At 40.1% G+C, this 12,923-nt stretch overlaps 1 protein-coding gene across 3 annotated transcripts in view; it reads right to left on the bottom strand.

Annotated features, from left to right (window-relative positions):
• Positions 1–1,479: 1,479 nt before the first annotated feature.
• The window catches only part of MKX (mohawk homeobox), a 46,422-nt gene continuing 34,978 nt past the window's right edge, over positions 1,480–12,923 (bottom strand). For 2 of the 3 annotated variants that reach the window (XM_064444862.1, XM_064444863.1), the window contains 2 exons: positions 4,212–4,245; positions 1,480–4,102 (listed from right to left, as the gene is read on the bottom strand). In XM_064444862.1, the coding sequence (XP_064300932.1) occupies positions 3,916–4,102; positions 4,212–4,245 (221 nt within the window). In that variant the 3' untranslated portion in view covers positions 1,480–3,915. The remainder of the gene's footprint in view (positions 4,103–4,211; positions 4,246–12,923) is intronic. The other variant, XM_064444864.1, reaches the window with a different exon arrangement.

The raw sequence follows: 12,923 nt of genomic DNA on the forward strand, positions 1-12,923 counted from the left end.
AGAGATCCCACTCGTTTTTATAATCAGGGTTGCTTCCTGTAATAGTGTCTCACATTTGGTGTTGTGGGTCTCCACTGATGGATAGTTTAAGTGGATAAAAACATCATTCATCAAAGCCATGGCACATAATGAAAAACTAGCTGAGTAAAGTGATAATGGAGAAACAGGTTCAAGCCCGCAGAGCCTTTCCCCTAGCCTAAGCTAAATCCATTCTTCCTTAAACAGTTCAGAGGTGCTATTAACATTCTTTCCCCATGCTCTCCTTCTAATCCACAGTGCAGTGGTTACTTCATGCACTTGCATGGTCTAGGTGCCATCCTTTGCCAAACCCCAAGTTAAAACTTAAGCCACCAAGTTAGCCCATGTCCCCAAAATGGCCTATACGTGTCCCAGGACTTGCTCTCAGTCTCCCTGATGGAACTGCTTCACCTGGTGTACATATTTATACATTAGGCCACCAGCTGAGAACATGAGGCTACAAAGTGAGAACTATAGCTCAGTGGTTGTAGCTGTTTTATGATGCTGGAAGAGGAGACTGTAGCCCTGATCCCTGTATATTCTAACTACTGAGCAGTCCAGCAAAATTGGAGCTCCCCTTACTCTCAAAGGGTTATAAGAGGTTGGGAGTGCTCAGCTCTTGCTGAGCTGAGTAGGTGGGAGCAGAACGAGGTGGTTTCTTCATGTCAGTCTAGTGCACAAAGTAGATGCCAAGAAGCTCAGCATCATTAGGATGTGGGGGTTTCTCTGCATTGCCAACAGCAAAAGTCAGGCTGTACCTACTGCATCAGGAACTCCCATATCAATTGGCTGTCCAAATCTCCACTGACATGTTGGATAGCCACAGATGTTGCAGTGGTACACATGTATCACAGATAAGTAGGACATAAAACATGCAAGTGCCAAGTGCCCACCAAAACCATAGTTATCACTCCTCCCATGCAGCCGGAGGTGCTGAGGCACAAAAGTTAGGAGACTAGTTGCACTGGGCTCCCATTACTATGAGCACTGAACTTCTAGATGGGCTGACTGCATCTCCTTCTCCACCAAGGCTCTGCAACCAGAGTGTATCCATATGTGGTACTGTAGACAAATGAGCCTGTACTCATAAAAAAACCCTAAATGATCAAAGTCTTTCCCAGCTCATGGACCTTCTCCATTGACTCAGGACAGTGTTTAGCTATGGCTTCCCTCTGCACTCAAATCTGGAGGATTTATAAGCATCACACCATGTTGTCATTAGCAGCCATTAGCCTAAACTTGCTGAACAGTCATTTTCATCAGGGATGTGCTAAACTGTTTCACGTAACTGTGCACCACAAGGTGTATTAATCAAAGGACTAGCATTCCTGTTTTGTCTTTGCCTATCACATGCTTGTATCCCAGTATAGAGAAACCCTGACTATAACAGGAAATCAGAAATGCAAATGACTAAGGACAGGTAAATGAATATTTAAGTCAAACCAGCAAGATGTTGTTTGCAGTTATTTATTTTACTAAAATGGTTACATATGTTGAAACAAAGAAGAGCAATAGTAATAATGTTTGTTTTTCTAATATCATAAATAATTATTGAGTCTTCATTAGCTGTTGGCTCAGCACTGATCATGATTTTTGTTATTTAAAAAAAGACACACAAAATTCATTAGAATTTGTGTTTTCAGAAAACTCTAAAGCAGCAGTAGAAAAAAATAAATTAAAGGAAATGGTAACAAGAAATTATGCCAAGTATTTCTTAACTTTAAAACCCACTCAATGTGTTTTACAGATTATTTTTTGTGCTTTGATCATATAAAAAAAGAACCATGAACAAGTTGTTTATACAATGGCTTGTCTTCTCCAGTTTTATGCCAGAGAAGTCCCCGAAAGTACTTTTTACACGACAAATTTTGTTGTTGTTTATACAGACAAAAACGCTGTGAATATTTCTAACAGAAAAGTTTGTCAAAACCATCAATTTATTGTCACAAAATATTTAATACCAGAATAACTTATAATAGTATGAACAAAAGTGAAGTACTAACTCTCTGCTATTAGTTATAAACTCACATTATTATGTCAAAATCCAGTAAAGTATCAAAAATTAACGTCATGGAATCTTAGACACATAATGATGCAAGTCAGTAAAACATATACTTCAACTGTTCATACAGTCATGACATACATTTCTTGCTTGGCACTTTAAGTCAATGCAAATCAGCAATTTAGAAAACAAAGTAAAAATATATATGTACAAAATATTTTCATATCAAATCATTTTCATTGTACACTAAATAAACCCAACAACATGTTATGTTACACCAAGAAGTTTCCTAAAGAGTCACACCAAGGCTGGTATTTGCAATGTATCTTGACTATTTTAGTGCAACTGGAACAGCCTCTACTTGCGGATTAGTTTCATCATTAGCACAGTCCTGCTTCCACTGACGTGGGACTTCTGCCATTAAACTCAGTGGGAGCAGGACTAAAATCTTGTCTTGTTCATTGATGGCTCACCAAAAAGAGAAACAAGGAGAGGGGTAAGTAGGAAAAAACCTGACAGGATAGCCACAGGAAAAATCCAAATCCTAGCAACAATCAGCTCTTTTCCAGTTTTCTGTAACTGATTCAGTATAAATCATTTTTGGCTTTGCCCTGTTTATTCAAGCACTGTAAACCTCATTAAACTATTGTTATATGACTTAGAATAACTTGTACGCCTCCCAAAAAATCTTAAAAATACACTTGGTTTTATGCTAGTTATTAGCCTCAACAGCGGTCAAGTTTAGAGACATGGTATTTCATACATGGTTTAGTATCTACTTAAAACCCTCCCACCTTAAATACTTAGATTTTTTAATGTTTCATTTCCCATTTGTGTTTCTAGTTTGGGCTTTGAGAGTTTATATTATAGCTTTTTCTCACTGAAATATGAACTGTCAACCAACTATCCTCATTTACGCAGTGCATACAAAACTAAAATGTTTGAACCACATTAAAGTAATAATTTCCACCATAGAAACTTTAGTGAGCTCCACTGCAAATAATAAATGGCACTATAGATTTCATTTTGTACAACAAGAAATCAATTTTACTTCTATCAAAACTTCAGTAAGTCACTAACAAAGCTTTAAAATAATGGAAATTCAACTTGAATTTACAGCTAGTCTGGCTAGAACCTTCTCAGATAGAAATCTTTAATGAGCAACACAGCTGGGAGCATACGTATAAGTTCAAAATAATCTGAACAATTAACTTATTTCCTAAATTCATGTGTTCTAGAGTATTGCACTTTTCAAAGGAATGATTTTGGTATTTTAATATACTGCATATACAGGTAAGAAACATGCATAACAACCTCATTGTCACTTTGACAAAACATACTGTACAATTTTTTATAACACTGTTGATTAAAAAAACAAGAGAAAATGATGTAACAATTTCATTAAGACTCGTCAATTTGTACAAGTCAAATAAGCACAATTCTCCAGGGCCTCCAGCAGTAATGTGTTTAGCCCTAGGCTGCTTAAGCCCACTTGGAATAATATACAAAGTTTAAGCATTATGGCATTGTCATTTTGAGGCATAATACTGTTGTACTATGCCCACGTTATAGCTTATTTTTTGAAAGCAAGGCACTTACTGTAATAGCAATGCAAAAATCTTATGCGCACTTTGATTAACATAAAATAAGTTAATGTTTTGATAAAAACAGGTTTTTTTTATAATTTACATGCCTTTTATAGAAGCAGTTGAACATTTCATTTAATACAATGAAAATGTCTGAGTCGGAAGGAACATTATTTTTTTAAACTGACCATACTGTGAAAGGGGGCCTATTTTCCACATTTGCCTCATATCTGTGAATCTGACTTTGCTAAAAACCAATCCTGTGAGGAAAACGTCCATTTGACAGGAAAAAGGAAAAGGACCCATCTCTTAAAACTGCTGAACTAATGGCACTTTAACTGTCTTTACTTCTGATATATGTGATGATTTCTGAATGATGCAGCTAGTAGTTCCCTGCAGTTTATCCTTCCCCTGGGCAAGGTTCGTTAGGGCCATAGCTGCGTTGATCTCCTTCCAGTATGTTTCATCTTTGCTGGTTCCTTTTCTGTTAGCTGCGCTAGATTCAAGCAATAACAAATATTTACATGTACAGCTTACATAGCTACCTGATGTCAGGAAAACCATAATAATAATAATTTTGGAAAACTGTAAAGTCCCTCACTCACCTTTCACACTTATTTGGTCCATTCTCCAGAGTTTCTGAAAACAGAAAAAAAAGATGTCTATTTTCTTTTAATAGATTTTAAAACAAGCAAGTTCATCGAATAGGCATATAGAAAAATAACTCATTATTAATTCCAGAATTGATACCAGATTTCCAAATTAAATATTTGTTTCGACACATATAAAGGGCCAGCTCCATGCAGGCATCTGCCTGGACAAATCTACACTGAGCTTGGAGCAGGGCAGATGTCAAAAAAATCCTGTGGGGAGGTTCCAGAGACATGACCTTACAGAAATACGCTTTGGTGAGGCAGAACATCACTAAGCCTCCACCAGAACTGCACTGGCAGAACTGGCGCTGAATCACTGCATCCCATACCAGCCTATGTCCGGGAGAAGGTTATCTTGGCAATAGTGAGAATAAAGCTGGTCTTGGAGGTTCACCTACATTTTGCAGGGTGATAGATCTGGTTTTTCAAAACATAAATCCCAAGGACATAAGGAATTGCAAAACCTAAAAATAAAAATCAGCTTCATTGCCCTTCAGTGAATGCCTTCTTGTATGCACTAAAAATAGGACTTTCGCCCATTCACACATGATGTGTGTGGTTTTTAATGCTCCCCTTGCCTAGGCTGCGACTCAGTCACAGAGGCAGGCTGAGAAGGCTACAAGTAACAAGCACACCTGGTTAACAGCCTTCAAAGATAAAACTGCATCACAGGCATTAGCTACACTTTCCCATCAAGAGTCATATTTGTTCATTCATTAAGTCCTTATGTTGCAGAGAAGCCAGAAATATTTACCAGGCAGAAATGTATAAGCTTTATTCAGTGGGCTTGCTATCCTGACACAGAAACACATTATAGAGGAGCAAGAAGCTGATGTCTAACTGCAAAATCTATGGAGAACCAGCCAAACAAAAGAAACAGCAACGCCATGAGCTTTAATGGCTACAGGACCCAAAAAGCCCCTAAATACTGCATAAAAAAGTGCACTTCTTTATGAGCCTGGACTCCCAACTAAAAATCAACCTTATTGCTAGATTTCCATCAGATTATTAATGAAAAGTTGATGTTTTCTTTAAACAGAGCTTCCAGTGGCATAGGTCCCAAAGAACATTGCAACCCTTGACAGCTCTTCATTTATGAGTGACTTTGCCCACTGCTGACCTGCAGCCCTTTTTCTCATACAGCCAACCCACATTGAACAACTCAGCCCAGCCACACTCCCCAGCACTTGGAGGTGACCACTGAAGACCACTCTCACCAAACAAATGCAGGGAAACCAGCTGTAATTTCAGAGGTCAGATGTTTGCCAAGCTGTTTGATTTAGCAGGCCTCCATCCTTTTGCAAAACAGCTTTATAAATAAATATTCACAAGTGACCAAAGTTTACATTTTGTTCCAAAACAGCACATCTTAAATCAGTATCTCTTAAGCTCTCCTAGAGCAACGCTTGAATGGGATTCAAGAGGGGGAAGTTCAACCTATGCAGCGGAGAGGGAACCAAGGAAAAAAGAAACATTTGATCCAGACGGAGGTACTGAATGACACCAAAAGTCTCCTTCTTCATGCTGTACTTGGCTACAAATAATTTTTCAGCCCTGCTTCATTTTTTTTTAACAGAGACAATTTTAAATAGGAGGTTTAGGACTGAATAGGTCAGTAGGTATAGAAATGGAAATGGCAAGTAATAGAGAACGTTGTTGCCAGAGCAAACCTGGATATAAATACACCTCTCTCAAGCATCTGTCAGTTTCTTTTGCTGTTGGAAAATATTTCCTATGAACAAAAAAATTGCTTGTACAAACTTCTGAGGAAAGTAGGTGTGAATGGTGACACACATTCCAATTCCAGCGTTTATTTGAAGGAGTATTTGCAAATATTTTTTACTGGTGTTTAGCCAGCTCTAAAAGAAACTGGCTTGCCCATGGCATATAAAAGCAGTAGCAAAGCTAAAAAATAAAATCTGGGGCAAAGAGCTAACCCTTCTTTAATTTTGCTGAAGATTTTTCCTGAATTACAAGTCTTTTTTACTCCGTTAAGATTTTATGTTTTTTCAAACAAATAATTTATGTCAAAGAAACTCAAAACTGGGTTACAATAAAGCCATCATTGATAATTTGCAAAGCTCTTGCTAACAACTGCTGTAAAAGCATGTTACTACAATGAAGTCTGAAAATCCATCATTTCAAAGCACAGGCCCCCTTTTTCTTGCCAAAAATCCTTTTCTGCTATACCAAACCCCTGACAGCATATCCCGGTTTGCATTACCATAGCATCCAAGCAGCTCACACGTGTCTGAACAGCCCTTAGTGAAGGAAGTAAGTATTACCACCATTTTTTGGATGGGGATAACCATGTTGAGAGAGACAAAGACCATTCCCCATGCTCTCCCTGACATGTTGCCAGTCAAACCAACTTGTTCCAACTCAAAAGGAAGAGTAGGGTTCTCCTCACTTGCCACTTAAGTCATGCATCTTTATCCAGGCTTGTTGTCCAGATTCCATTCACAAACAACAAAGATATCCTCCAAGAGGTGGTTTCAGCCCACCTATCTAACACCACAGTCCAATATCCCCGAGCACTGCTACAAAACCAGACTGTGAAGTCCTCTTTTATGGCCACCTCCTCCCACTGTTTTCCTTTGAGCAGCATTATCATCCATGTGGATATGCTGTGAGCTGGATGAGGGTAGGACCGTATCTCTCCTTTGGAGATTAAACTGGTCGTGTAACTACAGCCTTAACTGCTTAGCTCAGCCTGGAAGAACTGCAGTCTGGCCATGCCTGGATCTTCACTGACAAGAGAGGGAACATAGGTGACTTTTATCAAATATTTTAAAAAAAGTCTTGCCTGACATTTTGCTTTTTCTTCATCTTTTACAATCTACCTGCTCTACCCCTGACTACTAAAGTTTTTGATAATTAAAGCTTTTGATATTTGACATATCTGCACAACAATTGCAAAGTATATTACAACTGTAAAAGCAATATTTTGGTGAGACTGTTTCATGAATATAATCGAAGAACAGCATTCTCAGTATAGAGCATGTTTGGTTTCTTGACCATCGCACAACATTTTCTTAGATTTCTTCTTTGAGGCAATAAGGAAATAGCACTGGGACTGGGTAACATCTCTGGAAATGGTGACGGAAGGAATGGAAGAATGATGCAGCATACCGAATCTCACTGAGTAGCCTCAGCTAAGGACTCACCCCAGAACAAGTGCTAATAGGCAGATCTTGCACTTCACTCATGAGCCGACTTGTCAAGCTCAGGTCAAAGTGACTCCAGAGAAAGCCAATGCTGATGCATTAGTATATTCCACACTGTTCCCAGGACTTATTTGATAGGGTATACACTGAAGTTTATCAACAGCATACCACTGGCCAGCACAAATAACTTTTCTAAACAAACTACAGTTGTAGTATGTAGCACATGCTCACATATATGCTCAATAGCATATTTATTAATTGAAACCCAAAAAGAAGCTACTGCTGAAGGTGGTTTGTTCTGTCTCAGAAAGCAATGTGCTTCTTGTGAAAGGATGTTGGTAGGCTTTCAGCATATATTGAGATCCTACAGTGTCTATTTAATATTAAACATCAGAAACATCTTTTTGTTACAAGTTTGGAAATCACTTAGAACAGTGGTCATTTGCTCTACAACTGGAAAGTTTTAAGCACTATGAAAATGGAAACTCAACCATTTATAATTAGGGATTGTCATTTTTACCTCACTTTCTGGTGCTTCCGTCTGCTCCCAGTTGCAAGCATCCAGAGAATCAGCTTTTGCCTGGCCAGGAATGTCTCATTCTGCTCTCACCATCCGCCCAAAGAAACCAGCAAGGCAGGATATTTGTTCCCTCTTGTTTATAATAGGAAGTCACTATAAATCACTTACCAATGGAATCCTGTATACCTTTCCACTAGTATGAGTTTTCAGTACACAGTTTACTGTAGCATGCAGTGCCAAGAGTGTAGTCACTGGACAATACCAGCTTTGTGATACAGTATGGTATTTTTCAGGACTCACGTAATTATTAATAATATATGTAGCATACATTATTTTTTTTTCACCACGAAATTTCTTCATAAATATTCACTGGCTGATCCTGACAGCTCTCTTGCAAGGTAGCCTGCAGTCCCATTTTAGCAGAGATGGAAATGAGTCTCAGAAGTCCAAAGACAACATGCCTAGGCAATACCTTGACCATTTCAAAAGCATTTAAGAGTAGAATTTTCCAGGATTTCTCCTATATTTAAAAGGTTTTCTTTTGTTGTTCTGCAATCAGAAAGGCCCACACAAAGAAAACAAACCCCAGGGTTCTTGCAGGCAAACCATCCTTAAACTGGACAATAGCATCACTTACCTCCGTTGCATTGCCATTACACCTGGCTGTAGTGTATACAAATAATTCGCAAGAAGATGTACATCTCAGTACATACAGAGTGCCCTTTTACGTACTGCATCCAGTACTAGACAAGAAAGACAGAGCATAAACGCCTACTCCAATTTACAACATACAAAACTCTGGCTACGTGGTGCTTGCAGCACATTCAACTATTTCAGAACAATTCAGACCCCTATCATTTGCCAAGTCCAGACTAATAACTCTAATAACTTTTATATACTTGGATGACTTCAGGGGTGTGCTAAATAATGTTAATTACAGTAACATTTTATTCTTTGGATCTAATAATTCTGACCTAGGAATATCACACGTGTGTGGTGATGAACTGACTTCACCTAAAGGCTCTGCCGGGAACAGCAAAGGAAAGACCGACCACTTACGTAGGACCAAGAAGCATCCACGTTGCTCCCCTGCTTGGTGTTATATACAGCTCAGGCTGAACCGCAACAACTGGCTTAAGACCCTGCTTTGTGTTATCAGGTAACACTGACAAAGCAAAGATGGCTTGAAACCAACAGGGGAAAGAAAGTGTGAATGAGGGAATGAGACAGAGAGGAAAGGGTACAGAACATTATGTAGTGGGGAAAAAATGGACGTGGAAGTCAAGACACAGTAGGTCAGTCCCACATGACTGTCATATTTCTTGAAGCTACTTAAACTTGTAGATTCCTGATGAATTACACACCACCTATTCTAGCTCAAAACAAGGGAAAAAAGAACTGCTGGCCCCAAATGGTGAACACTATAAAATATTTGTTGGTTCAGTAAAAGGTCCCCTATAACTTATCTTCATTTTAAAATTGGCACTGTTATTCAGCTGTTTCTCTCTCTGCCTCTCCTGAACTTTCTTTTGTTGGTTTTGGAGAGTGGTTTAACATGTGTTGACCAGCATTTTCAAAACAAGCAAGAGAAGGAAAAACAGGGAGGAACAGGAAATAAATTGGGGCAGCTGAATGAAAAATGAAGTTTACATGTGTGAGTAAATTACTGGTGAGACGAGGTATTTCTGTAGGTCACACACACCTTGACTCTAGTATTTTCCAAACCGCAATTTCAGGGCACATATGACTTTCAGATCTCTGGTCTTCCAAGAACAAAATTGGGTTAACTGGAGTTAATATTCTTCTGAACTGACACATCTCTTTTCCTCCCGAAGGACCCCAAACTAAACCATGAATCACACAACATGACTAACATTTATCCACATCTGGGGAGGGAAGGTGGCTTAGCACAAGCTGCTCAGCAGTGCAAGGGAGGGAAAATTGGAGCCCAGAGCACTAGGCCAGGCCCTTTACTCTAACAAGAAATGTCATTTAATCTTGGCGCAAAGACTGTAGCACCTTTTGAAAAATCTGAGCACAGTAAACCTCAGCTCCTCTAGCTTGAATTGGAGGAAGCTGGAGGTGGCCTTCCCATGCTTACACTTGCAGTACTCCCATTTTGAGCCTGATGTGAACAGACAAATGAGTTTCTGTATGCGGATACCACTCAGCCAGAGACTCACACTACCAAAGGTCTTCTAGACATAGTCAGGACTCATCTGACCCAGCACAGCAACTCTTAAAACACTTTTCCTTTTGCAGCATCCTCCCAGGTTTCCTCGGGGACATCAGATCTATTAAGGATTAGCACAGGAGAAGGAGAATTAAGCAGAATCACAGACAGGAAAGCTCACGCTGGAAGAGTCTCCAAACTGCAGAGTCCTCACAGAAATGTTCCCCAAACTCGCCATGGTGACTGAACTCCTGCAGACCCCAGGCTACCTCCATGCAGGAGCTGCTCAGCGTTGTCCCTTGTGGAGCCACTCCTGCCCTCAGCAGGTCCTGGACTGGGCAGATCCATGTGAAACTGGTTGGTCGGGGCCAGCAGCACTTGTGTAGCAAAGCCTTTTGGTAGAGGGATGAAAGTCCCCGTTCGAGTTTCAGACGACCTGCGGCTGCAGACATAGCGAGGCATTGCGAGCTGGGAGTGCATGTGATACCAGTCGCAGCTGGTCTGATCTCAGGAGGGTACTGGATTTCTACAGACAAAGATTTATTACCAAGTCCTTTTGTTGGGTGGGAGGAGGAAAGCTGTCAGAAACTTGCAGGAACAAGGTCTGGGCCCAGGCTCTAGAGAAAACTCCTTTTCAGCAAAGGTTTCATTTACCACTGCTGTCTCTTCCTTCCAGGAGGAGGTTATGGAGCAGCTTGTAATGAAGTCACCTCCACAACCCCGTTACCTCACTCCTTTGGCTACACAGTGACACCAAGTATAACAACAGACCTGTCATCAGCTGTTATGTCCTTTCAGATGGACAAACTGCATAATGACAATTTATGTTCACAGTGACAGCCACAGTGAATATTTTATCCTGTTACCCCCGCGTTTTTTTTCCAGGAACAGCTTTAGCCCTGGTCTGACCTCTTCTATTAAGACCCATAGGTTGGGTCTTGCCAATGTTGGAAATATCCCTTTGCCACCACATCTCAGACCAAGCCTCTTCAGGGAAATCTTTCTTTGATATCTGCTTCTTGCACCAAAACATCAGATATAAGCTTTAACTGTGAGAGAGTGGTACCATTCCAGTTTTCTTCCTGAATACCTGGGAACTTGAAGACTTTTTTTCCCTGTGCAGCCTGGAGCCTGCTGCAGTGGGAGTAGGCATCTAGTTACATTTTAATACATGTGATTTTTATAAAATGAGCGTACATGCCCACAGAGACTGGGATAGGTGTATTTTATAAACCATAAAAGAGAATTGAGTTTGCAGGTCTATATTAACATTTGCATTAATAAGCACACCGAAATCCCTACATAATAGTAGGCATGGTGCAAATGGTCTTACAGTCTTGGGCTATGCACCTGCAGGTAAGAATTTATGAGTTAGCAAACTAGATACAAACCTGGTGTAAATCACTTCATTGTTCAGGCTGTCATGGCTGGCTCTAAATTTCCCATGACCAGAGACAGTGTGTTCTCCTTGGTGAGATGTAGGGCACTGTGTGAGACCTTTCTTAGCCAGTAGCTTATAATGGGAGTCGGGGCTGTGTAGTGTTGGAGGCAAGTTGTTAACACACTGATGGTTATATGGTATTATGTTCTTCTCAAGTTTGCTGCAAAGCTGACTGAAATCAAACCTTTCCTCATTAAGTTGGCATGTAATTAATAGTGTAGTGTTGTCAGATTCCTTGGTGACAGTCTCCCGCATGCACTTCATAACGGATAAACAAATATCTGACCTAGGCTTCATTTTCTGTTGTGTTATTTAGAAAGGGATTTACAGCACGTGCTGTGCTGACTAGAAGGATGAAGTAGTGTTAGCCCTCTTATTGCAAACTGCTATGGGTTAACAGTAAAAAGCAAGTTAGGCAGCAGGGAAGGGGGAGGCTGAAATAAAGAGAAGAGAAGAGAAAGGAGAAAAAGAATTAAAAAGAAATAAAGAAAAGGGCATGGGAGATGCTAAAAAAAAAAGGAAATAAGAAAATGGCAAATGGAGATCCATTAGGAAAAAGAAGAGTAAGAAGTATGCAGAGAGAAAACATATTACTGGGTTAATTTTCTTTATTTTTAATATAAAAATATCCTTTTCCCACCCAGGAATCTTGCTGTTGTGCAGGCAGGCACGTTCAGGCTTTCACTCTGGATCTAAAACGTTTAATTGGGAGCTCTTAAAGCCTAAAATAAGGCTTTAAAAGTAAAAAGCTAAAGTCAAATGCAGCCAGGGTAAGCACTATTACACTCTAGCCCGATTGTTTTTCATTAAAAAAGCAGGGTGAAAGGGAGTGTTTCAAAGCCATATTTCAACCCTAGCCTGACACTACGGCAGTAAAATCTGATTTTGTTATGGTAGTTGGCTGTGGGTTTGGGAGCAGACCCTACATATGCAGTGTAACATTATGATATGAATGCGTGCACACAGGATATTTTCAGAAGCCTCCTGCAGAATTCGGAGAAACGTGCCCCCCCATTCCCGTGGCCCCGCTTGCAGGAGCCAGCTCCTCTCCTGCCCCTGGGAGCCAAGCGGGCTCAGACATGGCATATGCTGCACAAAGGCAATTTAAATTACAAGGTGCCGTATTTTCAGGCAAGTGAAGGAACTTCTAAGTGAATGCCAGAACTGATTTCCAGGGTGTGTTTAGCCAGCAGCATGGAGTAAAGAATGGATAAGTCTGTCAGGGAGAGGAAATTCACTGGTTTTTTTTCACTCGCCTGTAAGACAGAGAAGAGACTGATGAATATGATGTTTTTAAACACAGATACTTCAATCCACTGCATGGTGTACTGGGATGTGCACAATACTTATGTCCAAGTACTAA

The sequence above is a fragment of the Phalacrocorax carbo genome, chromosome 2 (assembly GCF_963921805.1).
Source record: "Phalacrocorax carbo chromosome 2, bPhaCar2.1, whole genome shotgun sequence".
Lineage (NCBI taxonomy): Eukaryota > Metazoa > Chordata > Aves > Suliformes > Phalacrocoracidae > Phalacrocorax > Phalacrocorax carbo.